General features: G+C 33.9%; 4 protein-coding genes across 8 annotated transcripts; 3 read left to right on the forward strand and 1 right to left on the reverse strand.

Annotated features, from left to right (window-relative positions):
• Positions 1-684: 684 nt before the first annotated feature.
• LOC100807837 (ultraviolet-B receptor UVR8) lies at positions 685-6,305 on the forward strand. Of its 3 annotated transcripts, XM_003519310.5 has the most exons (11): positions 688-1,009; positions 1,888-1,961; positions 2,052-2,136; positions 2,418-2,549; positions 2,824-3,048; positions 3,197-3,436; positions 3,866-3,909; positions 4,822-5,004; positions 5,231-5,321; positions 5,714-5,757; positions 5,939-6,305. In XM_003519310.5, exons 1-11 carry the CDS (start codon positions 817-819, stop codon positions 6,059-6,061), a joined length of 1,434 nt encoding a protein of 477 aa, XP_003519358.1. In that variant the 5' UTR covers positions 688-816; the 3' UTR covers positions 6,062-6,305. The 3 variants fall into 3 exon arrangements, with proteins under 3 accessions (XP_006575513.1, XP_006575514.1, XP_003519358.1); XM_006575450.4 differs by lacking the exon at positions 5,714-5,757 and having other exon boundaries at positions 685-1,009; XM_006575451.4 differs by lacking the exon at positions 5,231-5,321 and having other exon boundaries at positions 685-1,009.
• A 6,188-nt stretch (positions 6,306-12,493) lies between these two features.
• Positions 12,494-15,464, forward strand: LOC100808375 (mannose-1-phosphate guanylyltransferase 1-like). 2 transcript variants are annotated; one of them, NM_001289330.2, is made up of 5 exons: positions 12,494-12,590; positions 13,554-13,687; positions 14,015-14,077; positions 14,179-14,418; positions 14,517-15,464. In NM_001289330.2, exons 2-5 carry the CDS (start codon positions 13,577-13,579, stop codon positions 15,186-15,188), a joined length of 1,086 nt encoding a protein of 361 aa, NP_001276259.2. In that variant the 5' UTR covers positions 12,494-12,590; positions 13,554-13,576; the 3' UTR covers positions 15,189-15,464. The 2 variants fall into 2 exon arrangements, with proteins under 2 accessions (NP_001276259.2, XP_014619044.1); XM_014763558.3 differs by lacking the exon at positions 12,494-12,590 and adding an exon at positions 12,593-13,477 and having other exon boundaries at positions 14,517-15,452.
• A 1,511-nt stretch (positions 15,465-16,975) lies between these two features.
• Positions 16,976-21,099, reverse strand: LOC100808905 (histone acetyltransferase type B catalytic subunit). Of its 2 annotated transcripts, XM_003519312.5 has the most exons (10): positions 20,875-21,098; positions 20,725-20,766; positions 19,928-20,037; positions 19,763-19,831; positions 19,571-19,609; positions 19,412-19,488; positions 19,180-19,279; positions 18,279-18,360; positions 18,004-18,164; positions 16,976-17,869 (listed from the first exon to the last, which is right to left on the reverse strand). In XM_003519312.5, the coding sequence occupies exons 1-10, from the start codon at positions 20,951-20,953 to the stop codon at positions 17,207-17,209; spliced, it is 1,422 nt and encodes a 473-aa protein (XP_003519360.1). In that variant the 5' UTR covers positions 20,954-21,098; the 3' UTR covers positions 16,976-17,206. The 2 variants fall into 2 exon arrangements, with proteins under 2 accessions (XP_003519360.1, XP_040864782.1); XM_041008848.1 differs by having other exon boundaries at positions 19,763-20,037; positions 20,875-21,099.
• Positions 21,100-21,179: 80 nt separating this feature from the next.
• On the forward strand, positions 21,180-22,539 carry LOC100809454 (MAM33 domain-containing protein). The gene is made up of 3 exons (NM_001255899.2): positions 21,180-21,491; positions 21,575-21,912; positions 22,016-22,539. The coding sequence occupies exons 1-3, from the start codon at positions 21,228-21,230 to the stop codon at positions 22,173-22,175; spliced, it is 762 nt and encodes a 253-aa protein (NP_001242828.2). The 5' UTR covers positions 21,180-21,227; the 3' UTR covers positions 22,176-22,539.
• Positions 22,540-22,997: the final 458 nt, after the last annotated feature.

The raw sequence follows: 22,997 nt of genomic DNA on the forward strand, positions 1-22,997 counted from the left end.
ATTCTTACAAACCTCATTTATAAAGTTCAGTAAATAAAAACTCATCGATTTTTTTTTTTTAAATATAATTCATTCAAGTTCAACTACAACCTTTTTTTTTAAGTTCAACTATAACTTTAAACCTACTCTTCCCATCAAATAAAAAATTTATTTACCTCAAGTACAAAAGACTCATGAGAACATATAACTTAATTAATAATACATGTTAAATTTGTGAGAATTTTTTTTTTAATTTGATATAATATATTCTTAAAAGTGATAAATTTAAGTATAATTAAATTAAACAAAAATTAATTTCATATTTCTGAAGTTTGTGACAATACCTTAAAATGTTACCAGAGAACTTAAGTATTAACTAAGGTGGTATCAAATAAAAGATAAAAGGGTTCAAGAGTTAAGAGTTTCACTAGGGTAAATGATGATGTGTTTTCCGTTTGGGTCTGCAAAATGCCACGTGGCGACACAATGATTGGACTTTTTATGCATATCAAACACGTGGCGACGAATGGAGTGAACAGGTATCACAGAACGCGCGTGACCTTCCAGAAACTTCGGCGGGAACTGGTGGCTAGAAATGGCGGAGGCATCTAGCGGCCAGCATGAGGCCACATGGAAGCGCAACCACGTGGGCGTCCGACGTGGCACCCTCGTTCCGCTGAAAATGATTCGTTCATTTTATGCGTTGGCCACTCCAAAGTCCAAAGTAACAAACAGACGCACTTTCTCTCTCTTCAGCGAGAAGAAACCGCCAGAAAATAAAGTGTGTGTGTGTAAGTGTTTGTGTGGTGTTGTTGACCTTTGGAATTGAATGTGGGAATGGCCATGAATAATGGCGATGGAACCGACGGAGGGGCATTGCAGAGGGTGCTTTACATGTGGGGTTACCTTCCCGGAGCTCTGCCGCAAAGGACGCCGCTCTTGACGCCGGTTGCCGTTAGGGTTCCGCCGTGTGATTATTCTTGGAATGATGTTTGCGGCGGTGGCTGTGGATTCGCTATTGCTATATCAGGTGCCTTACCTTTTTCACCGGTCTTTTTGATTTTGTTGCGGTTTTTGTTTTCAGTTTAAGAATTGGAGGCTTTGTTTGACCTGTGGTCTGGTCCCTTTGATTTCTTCAAAAATGGTTTGGATTTGAAAATTAAGCAGGTTTAGGGGAAGTTCTTGAGCTCCGTTGAAGCAGAAAATCAACTCAGCTCAGCAGCTTCAGCTTCATTCTCTGATTTTATTCTCATTGGAGTTTTTTTTTTGTATCAATTTTCGGTCAAAATTGACCTTACTCCCTATATTTGACAAATTAATGATTTTGGTGTTCGTATTATTGATAATAATTAATGAATTTCATCTCTCATCCTACTATTCTAAGTTTTAAAGAAAGATGAAATTTATATATTGGGATTAAGACCAATTTTGACCGAAAATTGTAGCATCTAAATCACATTTTACCCAAGGTTTTTAGGGGGCTCTTTCTCTTAAGTTGTGTCTGACTGAACAGTATTTTTTTTAATAATTTGAATTTGATTAAATAAAGTATTGCTTTTGAACTTTGATGGGGTCGTATTTTGTTAGGATGGTTAAATACTCAAATCCAAGGAGATGAGTTTGAGAGGTTGTTTGGAATTTTGCGAGGTTTTCACTACTGTTTCACTTTGAGACTACTTTTTGCCAATCTCTTGCCCCTCATTTTCATGGAATGCATTGTGTACTTCCTTGTGTTGATGTTGTTGTAAATAATTTAAATGATTGTATTTGGGAATCATGCCATGTTTTTTACTTTCAATGCTCGTGTTTACATCTTTGCATCCCTCTATCTCTCTATTAGCTGCTTTTCTTTTACCATTTTATTTGTATAAAGGGTTCATCATTGCTCACGTGTTCGTCCTTAATCAGAATCAGGGAAGCTCATCACATGGGGCTCAACAGATGATCTAGGCCAAAGCTATGTGACTTCTGGCAAGCATGGGGTAATGCATAACTATGTATAAAATAGAATGACCTGTTGTCTCTCTTTTTTTCTTTGTCAACAAACTAACTTTTCTGGTTTGTTTGTAAAGGAAACTCCAGAGCCTTTCCCTCTTCCAACCGAAACCTCTATTGTAAAAGCTGCAGCAGGATGGGCTCATTGTGTTGCTGTAACAGGTAAGGTGGATTTCCTTACCTTGCAACCTTGAAAGAAATAGAAGAAGAAACGAGATGATGAGACTGAAAGGAGAAGTCCTGAACTAAAATAGAACCTATAGTTTTGTTTTTCTAAAAGTGTTTTACATGTATCTATTTCTTTAATAAGTAACATCCAAAATGAATTCAATAATATCATCCAATTGGGCAAGAGTTTTTTTTTTTTTTTTTTTTCTTGTCCAATAAGCAAAGTTTTCTTTCGAGTATCACCCTACAAATATATTTTTGTTTTTCCTTCGCAGAACATGGAGAAGTTTATACATGGGGATGGAAAGAATGCATTCCCTCTGGGAAGGTATTTGGTGAATCATCAACAGGGGTAAGTCTTGAAAAAGATGTGCCAGGAAGGCATACTCCATTGTTCACAGAGCAAGGTATGTTTGACCTCTTTACGATGACCGCTTATGTACAACTAGTTGTCCCTCCCAAGGAGTGGTCTAAGCAAGCCAAGGTGCACCAAAAAAGGAGTGGGGGATATATGATAGAATCATTGGAATCTGAAAAGAAAGAAGAAAAAATGTTTTATGGTTTACCCCTCTATGATGAACCCTCATTCCCCACCTGGATGTACTGCCTCCAATGATCCCTCCCTGGGGGGGACCATGAGCCCTTGTTCTTGGTGACTGATTTGGAGTTGTTTTGCAATAGTGAGCCCTCGTTCTCAAGGCTCAAGATCTACTGGAGGTACTGCCTCCAGTAACAGTGGAGAAGAAAGTACAAAGCGAAGGAGAGTGTCTTCAGCAAAGCAAACAGCTGAAAGCTCGTCATCCAGTGATGATAGTCTGACAGCATTCCCATGTCTTGTCACACTAAATCCAGGGATAAGGATAGCTAGTGTTGCAGCTGGTGGACGTCATACACTAGCATTGTCAGGTACGGAACCTTTTTATGGAGTATTTTTACACCTAAATCTAAGATTTTATCTGTTATTTTCTTCCCATTGTGTAGCGTGGTTTGGTTGAAGTATCACAACTATGACTTCTAAGACTTACCATTGATTCTGGTTTTCTGAGAGTTTCAGATACAGGACTGGTGTGGGCTTGGGGCTATGGAGGTGAAGGGCAGCTTGGTCTGGGTTCCAGAATACGTATGGTTTCCACTCCTCATCTTGTTCCTTGCATTGATTCCTCTTATTATGTTAAAGATAGATCTGCTACACTGGCTCGAGGAAACATGGGTTCAGAGGGACAGACTTTTAGAATTCCTGGAAGTTACATAAAGAGAATTGCTTGTGGAGGTCGACATAGTGCAGTAATTACAGGTACATACGTGTCAGTCTATTCAGTAACTCAACTGGACTGCCTTCATTTTAGTTACTTTGAAGAACCTAAAATGAAAATATCCATATGCTTTGTTTATAATGTTGCACTTTGCCTACCTGGTGTTAAATGTTGCGCTTGGTGGTGTTTACTGTTTAGAAGGAGAAAACTAGTTTCTTAATGGATGTAATGGACTGGCCAGGAATAGTGTTATTGGCAAGAAGAAATAATATCTTAACAAAAGATCCAAACACTTAATGAAAAAATTATCTATAAATAGTGTTGTGTTTCTAGATACCATATTAGGAGTTAATTATTACTAGCATAGAAACTTGCTTAGTAAGCTTATTTTGTTTCCAATATCTCTTGTATGTTATCTTTAGTAAATTCATATGTACTAATATTGGAATATCTATCTGTTGAGCTGACAGATGCTGGAGCCTTGCTTACTTTTGGTTGGGGACTTTATGGACAGGTAAAGTTTAAAGTGAACTAGAATATTGTTTTGTACTACTGCAAGTTCATATTCTATTTGACAATGAAACTTGCTGAATTAGTAATTATATACTGTCACAAGCATATTCCGAAATCCCAATTTATTTTCATGGCTCTGTAAAAAAGGCTTTTGATGTATCAGCCTATCTTGTATGTTATAACAGATCAAACTTCCAGAGCTTTTCCATTTTAGCAATTTTGTCAGTATCTATTGTAAATAAAATCTTCTGATGTGTGCAAGCCTGTAGTTTGCTCGCATGGTTCCTAAATCCTATTATTAGAAAATCCCATTCTAATGCGGTATTCTTGTAAGCCACTGAACTTAAACCCTCTCTTGTCCAGCTCCTCTTTGGCGTTGAATTTATTTTCATGAGAAGTTAGTTTTGCTTTTCAGCCCTTTTATCATTTAGATCTTATCAGATAATAGGGTGACCCTTTATAATGAGGAGCACAACATGCTCAGAATTACTTCACTTTGCATGTCATGTCACCAACATACTGTTGTTTATTCTTCAATCTAATACTTCCTTGGTACTGTGAAAAATATGAAGTGCAACTCGTACCTGATTAAAATTTTGCTTTGACTTGCCTGAGATTATGGGAGTATTTATCATATACATGAACCCAACTAAATTATACTATACCTGGTCGAAATATATTCATCTACAGAACTGCTTGGATACTGTCATCCCTTAACCACTCTTAAGGATCAATCTGTAGGTAAAGTAGAATATGGTGGACAAAAGCAATGTTGATGTTGAAGATGTGGTTCACTCTAACGAGGGATTATCTATTCTATTCCTTTACAATATTTCATCTTTCTTGTCACCTGTTGGTCAATGCATGCTTTTGCTCATTATACTTTATTTATGTCATCTTGTTTTTTATCAAGTGTGGGCAAGGAATTACCGATGATGAACTAAGCCCAACTTGTGTATCTTCCCTATTGGGTATCCACATAGAGGGAATTGCTGCAGGACTGTGGCATACAGTCTGTACATCTGCTGATGGTGATGTGTATGCATTTGGTGGGAATCAGTTTGGGCAGTTGGGAACTGGTGCTGATCAAGCCGAGGTATGATGTAATTAGTGCCATTCCATAGATTCACCACTCATTTTGTCGCTAAAACAAAACATAATTACTAGATTATATCAATCACCAGTGTACTGTGATTGTGCATTCATCATAAATATTGGTGTCACTGAAAGAGCTGTTAAGCATGTGGTATTGACAATTCTATTATAGTTATAGGCAATCTGTAATTTCAGTTTTTTAATTGTTAACTTCAATTTCGAAGCAGACTCTACCAAGACTAGTGGATTCACCGAGTTTGAAAAATTTGCATGCTAAGAATATATCTTGCGGTGCTCGCCACACTGCTTTAGTAACAGGTATACCATCCTATAGACCTGCTTATGTCATTTTCAGAGCTGCCTTGTCAATTTAGGCTTCCATTATTGAAGACATTTAATGACAACGGTGCTAGTAAAATTGAACAATCCTTGATGAGGGTTTGCAATGAATGGGTTAGATATAGTCTTTGTATTAGCCAAAGCGCACCTGATCCAAAACTTAATATCATACCGAATTAGATTTCTGGCAAAACGTCAAATTCATATTGTACATTACTGTTTTTAGTTTTACTTTTGCAATAGTCATCATGGACTTTTGCACAATTGATGTTGAATTTTTTATTTTATTGGCAATTTAAAACACAAATTGGCACGTCTATTTTTTTTGTATATTATAATTAGTTTTCTTTCTTTTGTTTCTGTTCTTCAAGAGGGCGGAAAAGTTTTCTGCTGGGGATGGAACAAATATGGACAGGTTCTTATATCACACTACCCTTATACAAATACTTTTTTATTTCATGTTTTAAACTACGAACATTATTGGAATTTTCTATCTGACCACATTTATTTTAAGTGAGGAGTAGTGTTGGGTATTACTATTAGTAACATTGTTGTGGAATCATACTCTTCTAAATTGTGCTTTCTGGGTGTGGCAGCTGGGCCTTGGGGACGTGATTGACCGTAACATTCCTTCTGAAGTCACCATTGAAGGTTGTGTCCCTAAAAATGTTGCTTGTGGTTGGTGGCATACTCTTCTTCTGGCCGAGTCCCACACTTGATGCCATGGTGCTCCTGACCCAATTTTGTTAGTTAGCGGTTCTTTTGGAAGGCAATGTATATGTGTACATACAGTAGTGGTATACAAATACATACTTGTTTGTATTGTTTCATGGTGTGTGAATGACCATGACTAGCTCTAGTATTTAACACCACAGAAGAGCGATATTTGGCTTGGAAGGAAGTATTGGTTCCTTTCCACATATGTATACATTCTTAACCATTATGTATATTTTATTTTATATAGTATAAACTGTCAAGTATAATTATGTATACTGGAGATTAGTATGATGGCATGTAATTGTTAGTTAGGTGTAAATGTAATCCTTTTAATTAGTGTATATAACTGTAGATCACCCGACCCAACTTCCTTTTGTTTGTTATGGATTATTGGTTTCTTATTGGTCTCAGCTTGTTCCATCTGTTGGTGAAAGTAGAGTGATTACACTCACTACTAAGGTGGTTAGCAGTATGTTTGAGACTCAACAATATTCTGAGGATTTGATTCGAATTTATTAAGGTTTCTTTGTTTGGTAGGTCCAATGAGTATTTTTCTTATTGGATTGGGCTTTACCTATGACACTGGATCATATAGTTTAAAACCTACCGCAATCCAGGTTATTGTTTCCTGCACTCCCTTTCCTTTTCGGCTTCTAGATTCATCCATCCGACAGGTAAAAAAATGTTCCAGAAAAGTGCAGGAAGCAACAACAGCTCGCAATCCAGCTCAACTCCTTTATTTTTTGTACTGAATTCCTTTTCATCATTTAGCATTTTGACCATAAAATCATTAAACTTTTGTTAATACACGATTTGATATCAGTCATAACATTGTGCTTTCGCTAAATTGCTATTCACTATTGATCCTTTGAATATAAGTTAACCTAGTAAGATTTGATAAGACGCGGAACTAAATTCTGTTGGTAACCTTATTATTTTCTTCTTTTTCTTTCCTAGCTAGTTTATTAACATAGCATTATTGAAAAGAACTTGGTTGTTATAAAATTTAAAATTTAATTCTTGTGTCCTAAATCCTAATACAATCAATATTGTAAGAGATTAATGTCTATAAGCCAGTATTTTACACGGATATCAATCACATTCCTTTATTTTGCCACTTCATTTAATAGTTTTTTTAATTAAATAAAAATAGATAAATACATTGCTCCACATCTTGCACATTCTAAGTCTTGCTTTCACTGGACTAACACCGCTGCCTCCACCATTCTGAATCAAGCAATTTCCTTTGCCTTTCTGTTTGACACGCATATGTTATAAAGAGATATAATTCGCTCACTTTTAGAACGAGAGAGTGCATCAACATTAATATTATACTGTAAAGGATATACGATTGACCGGATAAACAAGCCTTTACTACCACTACACATTTACCCGAAACTATATCAGAATCATTCAACCGGAGAAATTAATTGAACAAAACAAGTTTGTCTTGGACCAAATTCTTTTCTTTTCTTTTTCTTTAGAATCATGGGATCAAATTCAAATATTCCATGTCTACAAAATTAACGTTTTTCTTCCCTTTTTGTCATGGACTCTTTCAACTTCCATAGGCCCCCAAGATTGACAATGACTACACAAAGAAAGACTATGAAGGATTTCCTCTTACATCATTTTCAGCCAGTAGTTTTTTTTTTTTAGACGAAAGTGTGAAGGATTTTCAACAAAACTAGAACGTAGAACAAAAATTGGGATAGTATGGTTAACTTTTTCTTATATATTTTCAAAATTTGCCATCCGCTTTATGTAAGTAAAAGTGGTTTTTTCTTTTCTTGTTGGAGGAAAACAAAACATAACAAGTAGGAATCATTCCATGAAAGCGAAGCTGGGCCTAACAGTCGTCAGTCAATTAGCTCTCAGAGAAGATGCTCTCGGATCCATATTTCTGGTGCTTCTCCAATTTCACAGTCAATGGCTTTAATAAGGCTATCTTAGACCATAAATTGGGCTCTCCTTATCACATCATCGTTTGAGAGTGATATATTAAATCGTGTAAGCTTATTATAAGACAAAATTGTGGTTTCCAATTCGCAACTGGTCATTAATCACTAATCAGCATTTATATAATAATATTTAAAAAATGGAACTATCAATTTGTGGAGACTATTAAAAAATCGGTAGCCAAATAAATTGCCCTGAATAGTGAATTTTATTGTTCCAACTTCCCTTCAAGGTTGATAGACCTTAACAGTTATGGAATATTCCCCTCATTTATTCAACCTGGTATTTATGCTAATCTTGTGGTTGACATCACATTAGTTGGATCTTAATCTTGCCGCACACTAGTACTATTAGCAACGGCCTCTTAATCAAAATCAAATAACTTTTGTTGGACAGTGTCTGTCAAAGGGTCAAAACCTTTTCTTTCATATATAAAAAAGCTTGTTAATAAATGTTCTTAAAGAATTTATTAAAAATTAAAAACTATATATAAGAAAATATAATGATTGATGTTATTAATATACTTCTACCTTAATTTTTAGTGGAAATGTTTAATTAATTGATTCTTTAGTCAACAATTTTTAAAAAAATTGTTCGTAAGATCCAATCAAGAAAAATAGTCATATAAATGTGGTGTGCATAGTGTTTAAATTATATAATTTTCCACGTCATTGCATGCAAATTTAATAATATAGAAAGATAATATAAAATTATAGTATTCTTTAAAAAAGTATAAATAGAAAGATTCATTATATTCTGAACAGTAGCAAAATATATCCTTGACACCCAACCATTTTCTATACACGTGATATGCAATGTTTACATTTGTTTGGATTAGAAGGCTTAGGAGAAGTAACATTATAAGTTATAACGTAGGAGTTACATAACATCAAGCAATTGGAGTGTCCAGTTTTGGAAGTGAATGCCCTGGCACTGAATTCATTGCTGGCATATGGATCAAGTTAATTACTTCATTTTAATAAGAGTAATGTTGGCTTTGCAACAGAAGCATTTTAATAATACTCCATGACAGCGTATCTGCGCCACGTGTAAGTTGGGAGGCTGTAATTGTCTACAGTGGTACAATTTTACATACTTAAAAATTTTAATTTCTACCAAAATCCACAATATTCTATCGAAAAAAATTATGCAGCATAGTTTATCTGATGTGTTTCAATTAAAGTTGTTTACATATAATTATACTTTTAAGGTTGTCTTGGTTGAAGAAAAAAATATTATAAATTAGAATCCCTTTCACTAACAAATTACAATAAGAATTACTATTTGATAATACAAAAAAATTGCTCACGTAACAAGAACATATTGAATTTTATGTTCAGAATTTCAAGCTCACGTGCCAATAATTAATGGTGATTTTTATATTTAAATAAATAATTATCAATATACTAGTACATTAATTTAATATAGTACGTTAAAACTCAAATTTACAGAATTCAAATAAATAAATATTAAAATTTTTGTATTAATAACATAAATTGAGATTGATCAAATTTAAATAATAATATTTGAAAATGAATAAACAAAGAAAAATATTTCTTTTTATTTTCATTTGTGTTTTTATTTTATGCAAATAAATCATGTATAATAATAAAAATTATATCATTTGTACAAGTTTTTCAATAACTAGAAGGGTATTGTTAAAATGTAGTAATTCATTTTAACCATAATTGGAACAAAATGACTTTGATCCTGAGCTTATCCGATCATCAGTTTTCTCATACTTAGCAGAAGATTTGAATAAGTTTATAATGTACAAAAATGAAAATTATTATATTCAATGTATGATTTTTCATATTTTCTCATGCATCATCGCACATGCATTAATCAAATATAGTAGTAAAGAATAAGACCAAGGCGCTCAATGTCCCAAAAGAGCAACATGACCAGATCTGACCTATTATAATGTCAAAGGGAATTCAAAATTCAACACGTATAGTTAGGTCATTTACACGAAATCACCCCTTTGAAGAATTTGACTCCAATTTGAAGAAAAATTAAAATAACATAAATCACCATCAAAATCCAACACATTTAATAAATTAGTCAATTTCTTAAATATGCTGATACGAGATTTGATTTTTCTAATCATGTGTGTAAAAAAAAAAAACCTTGTTAAGAAAGATAAAACACACTTTAATAATTTGCACACCTCAAAAATTAGTTTCATAACTTTTAATTAAAAGAATACTTTGATTTCAGAAGAAAAAAAAAACATTGTCACACATAAAATGTGTCTCACATTGTCACACAATCCCTAATATTCTAGTTCTAAACCCACTATAGTTATTTTAAATAGCATGCCAACATTTTATTTAAAGGCGGACAGGAAAAAAATATTACTTAATAAGAACATCTAAAATATCACGTGTTTAATGCATGTTAAAATTTTAATATTATATATATAATATTGTCTTAAGTATAAGAATAATGTATATAAGAAAGGAGAATAATTAGATTAAAAAATTATACTTTTTTTGAGATAGGAGAGGAGTAGCAAAAATAATTTTGTAACAATTTAAATAAACTTAAAAAATTTGATGTTGAATATGTCACCCCCTTCCTCTGATCCAAGCAAAATCTGTCGTTAATTTCTACTCCTTTGGTGAGGAATTTTATTGCCCACGAAAATATACAAACAAAAAAGTCAGGTTTTTAGAGTATTTTTTTTTTTATAGATTTTTCATTTTATTTTATTTACTTATTTAATAGAAAAATATAGGAAACAACACAAATGAACCAAAAATTCTTAAGAAACAAATCAACCATTTCAAATTACTTTCATTTTATCTTTATCTGTATATTTTATTTTCTCAATTACTTATCTCTTTAATTTATTATTCCTATCTTTATGTTCAAATATTTTAGAAAAAAAACAAAAAAAAACTGATTTTGTATTTATCAAATCAAAGCACGAGGATAAAAAAATCAACCATTTCAGACTACTCTCCTTTTATCTTAATTCATCTGTATATTTAATTTTCCTAACTACTTATCTCTTTTTTTTTTATCTTTATGTTCAAAAAAAAGAAAAGAAGAAATGTAGAGTATAACACAGGAATATGCCGTTTTGGCCACAATTGATCCTACCGCCACGATTGGGAAATGCCAATTGTGAATTTATTTAAATAGTTAAATTAAACCTACCGTCATAACATGGTGAATTAATAATATTCGAATTATTGTTAAAAGATCTATTTCGAATAGAATTATATTTAAAGGAGGATATTTAAAAAATAAAAAAAAATGAAAACTAGTATAAATTTCAAAAGTTTGAATTTGCATGTACAATCTATCTTAAATAGATATTAACAGAAAGCTTTTGCACATTATTATTTAAATAATACTATAAAGTCATTAAATTGTGATGAAATCTTTCACCAAATTATTTTATTATTGTGATAAGGTGTGATAAGAATAAGATAAAATTTTAAATAAACACTATACATTTAATTTACATCCAGATTAAATAAAAAGAAGGTAAATGAAGAATTGAACAGGAAAGGAAATTTCGATCACATGGTAGTACAATCACAATCATACTAGAGGACAGAGAGGTGAAGAAGGCACAAATTTTGGTAGCTTGTAAAGTACAAATATAATAATAAGCAAGTAAAGAGGTTACAAAATTATGATTTACGAAAACAGAAGAATATTGAAATTAACATAAAACAGAACAACTGGCCAAAATCCGAAACTACGGAGGAAGCCACCGACACCCAAATCAAGGGAAACTACGCGCACGCCCATTGGGTAATTTATTTATTTTTTATAAATATTATCAACAGTACACACTTTTTGAAACGGGTTTTATATTATTTTAATTAAATTTTTTTTCTATAGATTTGACTTTTTATTTAATGAGTTTCTCATCTTGACTTTCTATTTTTAATGATAAATTTTAAAAATAGTATATTATTAACATTCCTTTTATTTTAAAACAAGCTCGTAGTAATAACTAAAATATAAAGAGTAGATATATTTGTTGGGCTTTATTGTAATTATTCTAGCAATTATTTCTGATTGGTGAGTTAAGCATAAAAGAAAATTTTATGAAGAAGCAAAATGAATAATAATATTATTAAATGAAACAGTATTGATTGAACTGTAGTCATTGACTAATTAAATGATACTAGTAAATAATGAGAAATATTTTTTTTTTAAAAGAGTAAACGAGAAAGAAAATTTATTCAAATATAAAACTATTTAATTAAAGAAATTTGATGAAGAAGGAAAATGAATAATATTAAAAGAAATAGTATTAATCAATTAATTAATTAAATTATAAATGATAAATGAGAAAAAGTTTTTTTCTTCTTTTTTTTTTTTTGTTGAAGAGAGAGTTAAATAAATAAAAGATAAAAGATAAAAGATAAATGATAAATGATAAAGATTGGTTAGAATTATCGTTGGTGCGTGCGGGTTATTATATATAGGGGAAGATCAACGAGACGTATGTGGCAGGTGTGGGTTCTTCAATTCATTCTAGTTCTGGATTCCGACTAGCCGCGTTGACTCGGTTCCGTTTTTCATTCTCGCGGATCTAATATTAAGGTAATTCTCATTCTAACAATGTCATTGCTATTGCCAGTGCCGTTTCGCTTTGCTCTCTTCTTAATTCTAATCAATCAGTGCATGCACCTTCTTTCCGAATTCCGATTATTTAATCGCAATGTTCATGTTCCTGATTCTTTTTTTGGTTTGGAATTTTTGCTCTGATTTTGATTTCTGATAGATATTACAGTGTGCTACTCAGATCTGGTGCTGCGTGTTGTGATTTTTTTTCTTCCTTTTTTTGTGTTTAATTGATTTCTCTGTTCAGTAATTTCACTTAAATTTTCATGGATTTGTGAAATTTCTGATTGAACCTGATACCGAGGAATTGAATTTTATGTGAAGAAAAAAATAGACTAATGCGGAGGAGTAAGGGTTTTTCACTTGCAAAAACGTTGGATAAACTATTCAGTTGCAAATATATCATATATGTCATGCAATAATGCTTGTTTTGCTCAATTCATGTTATCTCACTGCATCCTTTGTTTCATTTATGTCACGAATTCTAACTCTTTTGTTTCATTTATTGTTGGCTTCAAATGTTGTTGACAGAGTAGCCAAATACCCCTATTTTACCATGCACCTTGATTTGAGTGTATATTTGATGCCATTTATAGAGAAGCTTGTACCAGACTTCAACCATTTTGTCATTCTCATTAGAAACATTAGTTGTGTATCAGTGGATTGTGTCGTTGTTTTTCATATATGGTTAAAACTTTCATGTGCTTTTACGTTCAAGTTCTAGCTTATTGTTCACGTTGTGACACGTAAAGGATCCGTGCCACACTCAAGATTACTTGTTAGCTCAGGTTCAACTTACATGCCAGTTGTTCATTAGGTGTTATGTGCAAGTTCTTTCCTGGCATTGATATTTACAGGACACATTGGTATCTATCTGCTCATATTTAAGATTGTATTCTCTGTCCACTTATCTTGATCTGCTTCTAATATATAAATTTACAGGAATAGCTTAAGGGCACATTACAATGAAGGCATTGATTCTGGTTGGGGGATTTGGAACAAGGCTGAGGCCACTGACACTCAGTTTCCCTAAGCCTCTTGTTGATTTTGCTAACAAGCCTATGATTTTGCATCAGGTAAAGCTATTTCAATCTAAGCCATTTCTTTTTTGTAGAAGGTTTACTGTTTACATCTGTTATTTATATAAATGATTTAGGGATTTTCTTTCTTGTAGAATCCCTTTTCCATGCAGCATTTGATGCCCTCCATTCTAGATAACAGAGATCTATCAAACTTTTAATGAAAAAAAAATCTGATTTATAAATTCTAGATATATGATAAAAAAAAGGAACTAGTTTTTGTGTGTGCATATAGCATGAGTATGTATCCTTTATGTCTATTTCCTTAATATGACATAATTGAGTATCCTACTGATTTACCTTTTAATTTGGCTTGTTTTTCAGATAGAAGCCCTTAAGGCCATTGGAGTGACTGAGGTAGTGCTAGCCATCAATTACCAACCAGAGGTAAAGATGTCTCGTTACAACATTGTTCTAGTCAATGCTTAAAGAAATTTATGTGGCTAAAGTATATTTATTTTTAATATGGTGTATACTTCCTACTGCAGGTTATGTTGAATTTCTTGAAGGATTTTGAATCAAAGCTCGGCATCAAGATCACATGTTCTCAGGAAACTGAACCACTGGGAACAGCAGGTCCCCTGGCTCTTGCTAGGGATAAGCTGATAGATGATTCTGGAGAACCCTTTTTTGTTCTCAACAGTGATGTTATCAGTGAGTATCCACTTAAAGAAATGATTGAATTCCATAAAAGCCATGGAGGAGAGGCTTCCATAATGGTAACAAAGGTAATCCATTTGATAGAAAAATAAAACCCCATTGCTGACATTTAAGACTATACATACAAGTTGGAGAATCCAATATCATTTTTCATCTACTTGTGTAGGTTGATGAGCCATCAAAGTACGGCGTGGTTGTGATGGAAGAGAGCACAGGGCAGGTTGATAAATTTGTTGAAAAACCGAAGTTGTTTGTTGGTAACAAAATCAATGCTGGAATTTACCTGCTGAACCCCTCTGTTTTGGATCGAATTGAACTGAGGCCCACTTCTATTGAGAAAGAGGTGTTTCCAAAGATTGCTGCAGAGAAAAAGCTATTTGCAATGGTCCTGCCAGGATTTTGGATGGACATTGGACAACCGAGGGACTATATTTCTGGCCTGAGGCTTTACCTGGACTCATTGAAGAAGAAGTCATCATCTAAGTTGGCCAGTGGCTCTCAATTTGTAGGGAATGTCATTGTGGATGAGACAGCCAAAATTGGTGAGGGATGTCTCATTGGACCTGATGTTGCTATTGGTCCTGGCTGCATTATTGAGCAAGGTGTTAGACTCAAAAGCTGCACAATAATGCGTGGAGTCCGGGTTAAGAAGCATGCTTGTGTATCCAGCAGTATTGTTGGGTGGCATTCCACTGTTGGGCAATGGGCTCGAGTGGATAATATGACCATCCTTGGAGAAGATGTCCATGTATGTGATGAAATTTACAGCAATGGTGGTGTTGTTTTGCCACACAAGGAGATCAAGTCAAATATTCTGAAGCCGGAGATTGTCATGTGAGTGAGGTCAATGATGTTCAAAATGGTAGCATGTGGTGAGGAGGTAGAAAAATTATTGAGTCTGAAATGTTTGTCCGTTTCATTTTGTTTTTCTTTTTACTTCATGGCGTTTCTTTTCTTTTTATAGGTCAGTTTTTTGGATTAGAATGAGTGATGCCATTGCATTGATGAAAAGGTCAGCATCTTTGTAAATGGCGTTAAGTTTGGTCTGTGCAAAAGTTGTGTATTTTGAGTGTGTATAGAAATAAATTATTGGTTAGTGGTTTCTCTCCAGCCATTGCACCTCTCACGAACATTAAACTAAGGACGTATCTTACTGGGGTAATCTAATATTACTACAAATTTGACAATTAGGTTAGTTGTTAGGTCGTTATCATATACAGGTAGATTTCCATATTATGAATTGATAAAAAAAGAATTCTATATTATGGGCTCGAGCCAGTGAGGCCTACTTCTCCTGGCAGAACATGTGACGTTGGGGTCATAACACAACAAACCAAATATTTTTCAACACTACGAAAATATCGATGGAAATAATTGTAAACATGGTGTATTAATGAATTCGTCGGAAATTTGTAGATAGACTCATCTTAACCATTGCAAAAAAAATAAAATTATTTGAAGTTTCGATTTTAATCCATTAGCTCGATTGGGAATGCAGGAGTGTTTTGTCGAAGAATAAAGTTAAAGGAAAAAAACGGTGATAGTATCAAATTTTATAAAAAAATAAACAAACATAATTTATCAAGACTAAAAATGTAAAAAATATTTTACAAAAGACGAAAAGTAATAAAAAAAATACTAAATTACAAAAGAGTAAAAATTTATTTAAGTCAATTAAAAATAATTTTTTGTTAAAAAAATAGAGGAAAATGTTTAATTTTCTTGCTAAAATATATGTATCATCACCTAACTTATTTTTTATTCTTAAATTGATCTCTTATATTTTAAAAGTTCTAAAATGATTCCCTAAAAAATTATTTTAGTAACACATTTATTCTACTGTTAGTTTTAATTCAAACGCGATTAATGTATATATTCGGTGATGATATAACAAATCAATTTTGCATTGGAAGCAAGCGAAAAGAATAGGCGAAAAGTTAGAAATGAATTCTATAAAGATATGGACATAAATTGAAGGAACCAAATTAAAGAATTAGAGGACGAAATTAAATCAAAATATTAAATTATAGGAAAAAAAATCCTAATTTAACAAGGAAAAAAAATAATGGGTGATAATTTAACTCAGGTGAGTACGTGACGCTTTGGGTGAATAGTGAATTTATTTTTCTAAAGGCTAATCATATAGTCAGTAATAGCGTTTAATTAATGGGTGTCTCGAGAACAATACCAAATCCAGATCCGCCAAGATTTGATTACGACATTACAAGGATAATCGGGACAAACCAAAACTCTTTCAACATCCGTCACAGTACTTCATCTTGTATTATTAGATTTTATATATATATATATATATTGGCATCTATAGTTCTAAATTGTGTATACTGCCACGGTACTTGGATGTATATTTAGACCAATTTATATTATACCCAACAGTATACAATCAAAATATCTTAAAATAATAAAAAGTTGGGGTAAACATTCTAAAATGACATTGAAGCTAAATGATATTCAACGTTCCAGGTTGGGTACTCACTTAAGAATAAAACTCAAGAGGAAGGACTGTGAAACCGGAACCCACATTTCTTGGATGCATCATACTAGTGCACGGAAGTAAAAGAAAAGGTACGAGCAAGACGTATTAGAATGGACAATAACCACTGAATGTCACTCAATCAACTTTGTTGTGGTTAATCTCAGTAATTACAGCTTAACAGATCACTGGTTCCTTCACAGACTACTATAAGAGAATCTTAAAACATCCTAGAAGGAAGAACCCAAATACACTACTGAGTGATTGTCCAGAAAAACAAACTCTAATTGGTCCACAGGAAAAAAATCACACAATATCATAGATGCATGACCTTTTCATCCCATGCCATCTTGGGAAGGACAAATCTAATTAACCACCAACCCTGAGCTCCCAAGATGCAGGGTTACCTTTTCCGCAATCAACTGAATTTCTTTCACCCTTTCCTGAACTAACTTCTGGAGTTGCTCTTCTTGATTAGCCTGATTGTCATCCATTTGCACAGTACTAGCTTCGTTAGCTTCTGATCTGAACATGACAAATGACATCTCCTGGTCAACATCACTTGGTACTTCAATAAGTTGCTTCCCAGACGTCCCAGAATCTTTCCCTAAGATATCATACTTAACACGGTTCAAAATAATACTAACAAAGTTCTCCATGTTCTTGTCAACAGGATTAAGGCCAATGTAGATCAAAACCTCCCAACACTGGAGAAACTGTTGCTTATTAATTTTCAGACTTTTCCTTACATCCTCAATAGCACTGGGAGGTGGTAAAAGTCGAGGACAATGTGCTTTCTTTGATAACTTTTCTTGCTTCAGAAGTGAAACGGCTTTAGTAACTATATTCTGAATTGGGCCAAAACGAAGCAGGCGAAGTGCGTCAACACATGTGCGGACACGTTGGAAGTGATCTAATGGCTCTTCTACTGTGAAGTCAAAAACATTTTCAGATATAGCAACATCGTATAGCACCTCTAGAAGGAATCGACCATAACCCTTGTGCTGGTAAGGAGGTAATACCAGTATCTGCCATCAATAGAAGTTCCAGTCAAAAGGTAGCAATAAGAAGCACTTCATCGAATTTTAAGAAAGCATGTTAAAAGTTAAAGCCGATTTCAAGAGTACAGCAGCATTTACTGAATGTCCAGTATATTACAAACCTGGCTTAGTCGCAATCGGGAATCATCAGGATAGTGATAAAATCGATAAACAGCAGTAAAACCAGTCAACCTATATTGGATCTCTCCCTGCTGATCAGTTTTCTTCTGACACACAATATACAGCTCCCACTGTGAATCGGTAACATCAATTGGACTGCTACCTACAAGGGCAAACAAGAAAGGTAAAACAGCAATAAACTACAGCAGCATGCAATCTAAACATTGTTTAATAAGGCAAGTAGGGTACATAAAGTAGTATAATAAGTGAAAATTACCATCAACAAGAAGTAGTGTGAGGGGTATTAGATGACTGTAAAGTTGTCCAGTAGCCATGTTGCCAGCCACCAAACGGACAACCTGGCAAAGAAGTTACATGTAAAAAAGGCATTCATTTTCACAATCTGCCCCTAAAATATGCATATCAAGTGTCACATACAAAGCACATTAGGTCACAGGCTGACAAGAAAATGTAACACCATACACAAATGTCACATACATGATTTCTCAGATAAACTTTCACAAAAGAACAATCTAAATTTAACAGATGAAGATTTAGTGAAAATTACCAATAAAAATAACAATACAGCAGGTGTGTAAAGTTCACCTAACCAAAAACATTCTAGCCTAATCTATTCATGCCAAGAAGGGAGACGGTTTTAATGACCAGACCAACAGGTTTTCCAGAAGAATGGCAGTATTATAAATCATCATCATCAATTCAACATCACATAACATAAACATGAATACAGATTACAGAGGATAGCAAGTCAATTGAAAATTCCTCTCCTTCAATGCAGAGGGAAACAGAATATCACTGGAAAATTCACAAGACTGCACTAGAAAATTGGAAAAAGACAGTTGATAATAAAATGCTTGTTTTCAGATAGTCATGTAGATGCATCCAACTAGCACAGTGGACATCTGATCATTAACAGAGAAATGCTAAGTATGGTTTATAACAGAGCTATTCTAACAGTTACTCTCTTTCGGTCATCCAATGTCTCAAAACAGTAATTTAATTAAATAATAGCACAAAACACAGACAAATTTGAGATGCAACATGTATGATAGGATGTATTTTTCATAGAAAAACAAAAATTAAACTGGGCATTCACAGTCAAACAACCTAACTTTTATCTACAGTGCAATACATTGAGCCTAAATGTAAATTACAACCTCAACAGTAGAAGTAGAAGAATCTGTAAGCTGGTTAGAATCACAAATGTTCTCCTTAAAAGCTTTGTGCTTCAAAGTTTCTCCATTTGAGATGTTTGTTCTGCAAATCAATTAAAATAGTCATCCACAGTTGTTACAACTTACAACTTTATAAATTGAATTTCAAATAACATATTAAAATGGAAAGAAACTGTGCATGTTTAGAATGAAAACAATAATAAACACTTAATACCTGACAAAGTCATTATCTGCCAAATATTTCTGAAGGAATTCATCCTTGCTATCAACAAGAGTCTCAGCGAAAATTGTCTGCACAAAATAATAAACCAAGTTCTAATTTTGTGAGTACAAGGTGCCAACATATGTTCATCCAGTAGATATTGATGCATACCTGAAGAGCAGATTTCAGATCTGTGACCCCTTTGCCTCGCTTAAACAATTAAGCAACACATTCAGAAAAGTGTCAAAGTCATAATGAGTGAAGCAAAACAAAAGAAAACTCTGAACTAATCAACAAGGTAAAAGAATAACATGCCTATTACTTTTTCCATTAGTCTAAAGTCTAAATGAATTTGGAACTTACATCAGATGAACTCTGGAATGTAATATCAGCATACGCATAAAATGATATGCTGCTAATCCAGATGGTAATCTGCAAAAGAAATAAATGCAAAACAAGCTGAAAAAATAAGACATCATACACCATTAAAAATTCAAATACAGTTATTTTTAAACAAATGAATCCAACCTTCAAACCCTCATAACCATAAATTTTCCCATCATCATCAAAAAAGCTATTCAGATCCACAGGATGAATGACAAAACTCTCTGGAGCATCGAATTCCTCCTTGCTTGAAACTGTACATAATAGCAGATATTAAAATTAAAGTATGCATGCCAATTGCAAAAATGCAACATACTGACAAGCAACTCAAAGAAATGAGCAAGAAAACTAAATAGCAGTAAAGAACACTTAAACGAACTTGACCAGAAACTGATTAGCAAGACCATGTCCTTAGCAAACTAAGCTCAAGAAAGCCTATTGCTAGGCAAAGAGCTGGAACATACTAGCTACAACTGCCAATGAAATATTGCTCAATGACACAGTCCAATCTACGAGCTACATTAAAAAAGTGTCTACAGAACCCAATAAATCAAATATGAATTAAGTGGTCTTTACTAGTTACTAGTATAAACAAACAAACATCAAGATAAGCTGGCATTACCATTACCATCATTATTTACATATCATATGGCTCAGACCATGTTCTTATCTAACAACTAATATCTTTCGGGTTACCTACAATGCAGACTAACAACACCACTCTCAACTCATAAATTACAGATAAGGATTCACAGGACTCCAAAAGATAGCAAAAGTAAAAAATATAATTTAATTAAGTCATAGTTAGCAAAATTACAAGGTCGGAAACCCATTTCCAAAAGAAACCACCTTCCCCCATCCCATAATCGAGTTACACTGAAACCATCTAAATCCAGAACTACCAAATAACATGACAAAATTATAGCATATTTTAAGCATACCTAGATAGATTGTGATGCAGTCTTTGGCCTCAACTCCAGAATCTAGAAAACACGACCAAAATGTTCATACACGTCGCAGCACCATGAATTGAAGAATTCAATACAAAAAAAAAAAAAAAAAAAATCACTGCAGAACAGGTGAAAACTTACCAACGCCTGAGAAACCAACACGGCGTCGTTTCTTGACTTCGTTGTCGGCTTCGGAACTTGAACGCTGCTTCTGCCCCATTCGCTCTTCCTTCTCTTCTCCGCTCAACTCAGTCTCAGTGGTAGTTAGGGTTTTCAGAGCGGGAAATCAAATTACGCGGAGAATAGAGGGGTTTTAAATAGGGCAAATTCCCGGTACCCCTTATTGGGCCGGACTATTAACAATGGGCCCAAATGTGAATATGGGCCCAGATTAACAGCTGGGCCTTAACCAGGTTATATAAACTTGATGTTTGGAACAATTTCCCAATCCTCAGACATCGTAAAACCCTAGTAAAACCCTTGCGTGCTTGGAAATGGCGCTCAACTCAATTCTTCGCAAGTCGGGTTCTTTCGCGAGGGCTCTTGCTGTCTCGGGTCAATTGACGAAGAATAACCACCTGGGTCATCGCACTTTACTCTCCACCGCCATCAGCCAGCACCAGCACCAGGATTCGCTTGTTCCAAGGTTCCACTTTTCTTCTGTAGCTTCCAAGAAGAAACCAACCTCCGATGAGAACCTTCTCCGGCTCATCGAATCCGAAATCGAATGCGCCCAAGAGACCGACGATCATAACGCAGTAAGTTCCATATTTTGTTTTTTCTTCAATTCATATAATAATGACAATGTTGGTTACTTACTGAAAATTGAATTGGTTGATAGGCTGAAGAGGTTCCGGGTAATTTTCCGTTTAAAATAATCGATAGTCCCGGACAACAGACAATAACGCTTGAGAGAATGTACCAAGACGAGGAAATTAAGGTAGAGGTTCACATGCCGGATTTGGTCACTGGGGAAGAAAATGACGATGATAATGATAATGATAGTGAAAGAGTTACTCAGTCGAGTATTCCACTTTCAATCAGTGTTCTTAAGAAGGGCGGACCCTATCTAGAGTTTAACTGTGTGGGTTACCCTGATGAGATTGTTATTGACGGCTTGTCAGTTAAGAATCCTGATCTCACTGAGGATCAAGTTGCTTATGAGGGACCAGACTTCCAGTATGTTCTTTTTTCTGCAACTCTTTGAATTTTTTTACAATGTGGTAACTGGTAAGGTCTTGTTTGTTTGGCTGAACTTCGTCTGTTTCAATGTCTTCTGCAGGGGCTTGGATGAGAATCTGCAGAAGTCTTTCCATAGGTATTTAGAAATCAGAGGAATCAAGCCTAGCACAATCAATTTCTTGCATGAGTACATGATCAACAAGGACAGTAAAGAGTACTTAGTGTGGTTGAACAAGCTCAAGAGCTTCGTTCAAGCATGAGCCTTTGAAGAAAGCATGAATGTTACTGAATTTTTGTTTAATCACATGCTATACATTCGAAGGAAAAGATACAAAGGAGATTTTACCATCGTGGTTTAGCTGTATCTCCTATTGGTCATGGAGGGTAGATTATGCCTGAAAATGTTTGGTTAACTTGATGGACAAAATTTAGATACAATAGTTTAAAATTGCTTTTACCAAAATTATCCTAATTTATCTATTCGCCTTCCCAGGGATGCTTTGTTAAGAAAACTTTTAGCTGGGATTTTCGTGTTTGGTATTTGGCTAAAAGTATGTATTGGATGTATGTCTTAAACCTCTCTTATTTTCCATTCCATTTTGAGTAAATTGCTGTCTTCATTTAGAAACGTGTCAATTCTCAGTTCCTCACTTTTCAGGTTGGTAAATAACTGAATTTTCCTTTAATTTTGCAATTTATGTATATTGTTGAAATCCTTTGGATTTTCTTCTCGTGTTAGCATTAAGGCTTTCTGTTTTCCCCTATACAAAGATAAAGGTTTTCTGATAGTCTAGTCCACATGGTTAAGATCGGCAATTCTGCAATTCCTATAACAAAAAATAGTAATATCTTCCTGTACTTTTACCTCAGTGTAGGTATTTAATCCATTCCAACCTGGAATGGTAGGGGCAACCTCTTCCCTTTCTGTGGGAAAAATACAACGTTGTATATAAAGAAAAATAACATCTCAAAAACTGAAACTATAAATATCCAATTGTCGTTAACAAAGCAATAAATGGATTCCATTGCGGAGACTTCATATTCTCTGTTTTCCTAGAGGTGGTGCTTTATTCGTATGCCAT

This window comes from Glycine max, chromosome 2, assembly GCF_000004515.6.
Source record: "Glycine max cultivar Williams 82 chromosome 2, Glycine_max_v4.0, whole genome shotgun sequence".
NCBI classification, from domain to species: domain Eukaryota; kingdom Viridiplantae; phylum Streptophyta; class Magnoliopsida; order Fabales; family Fabaceae; genus Glycine; species Glycine max.

Bases quoted from the DNA above. Each gene is read 5' to 3' on its own strand.
- LOC100807837 (XM_003519310.5), top strand. From the start codon at position 817: ATGGCCATGAATAATGGCGATGGAACCGACGGAGGGGCATTGCAGAGG. The intron at 2,550-2,823 runs GTATGTTTGACC...GTTTTGCAATAG, and splicing joins TCCATTGTTCACAGAGCAAG to TGAGCCCTCGTTCTCAAGGC. The intron at 3,049-3,196 runs GTACGGAACCTT...TGAGAGTTTCAG, and splicing joins TCATACACTAGCATTGTCAG to ATACAGGACTGGTGTGGGCT.
- LOC100808375 (NM_001289330.2), top strand. From the start codon at position 13,577: ATGAAGGCATTGATTCTGGTTGGGGGATTTGGAACAAGGCTGAGGCCA. The intron at 14,078-14,178 runs GTAAAGATGTCT...TTCCTACTGCAG, and splicing joins CCATCAATTACCAACCAGAG to GTTATGTTGAATTTCTTGAA. The intron at 14,419-14,516 runs GTAATCCATTTG...CTACTTGTGTAG, and splicing joins CTTCCATAATGGTAACAAAG to GTTGATGAGCCATCAAAGTA.
- LOC100808905 (XM_041008848.1), bottom strand. From the start codon at position 20,953: ATGGGGCAGAAGCAGCGTTCAAGTTCCGAAGCCGACAACGAAGTCAAG. The intron at 19,489-19,570 runs GTATGCATCAAT...TATTTTGTGCAG, and splicing joins ATCTGAAATCTGCTCTTCAG to ACAATTTTCGCTGAGACTCT. The intron at 17,870-18,003 runs GTTTGTAATATA...TATTGATGGCAG, and splicing joins CCCGATTGCGACTAAGCCAG to ATACTGGTATTACCTCCTTA.
- LOC100809454 (NM_001255899.2), top strand. From the start codon at position 21,228: ATGGCGCTCAACTCAATTCTTCGCAAGTCGGGTTCTTTCGCGAGGGCT. The intron at 21,492-21,574 runs GTAAGTTCCATA...ATTGGTTGATAG, and splicing joins AGACCGACGATCATAACGCA to GCTGAAGAGGTTCCGGGTAA. The intron at 21,913-22,015 runs GTATGTTCTTTT...TGTCTTCTGCAG, and splicing joins TATGAGGGACCAGACTTCCA to GGGCTTGGATGAGAATCTGC.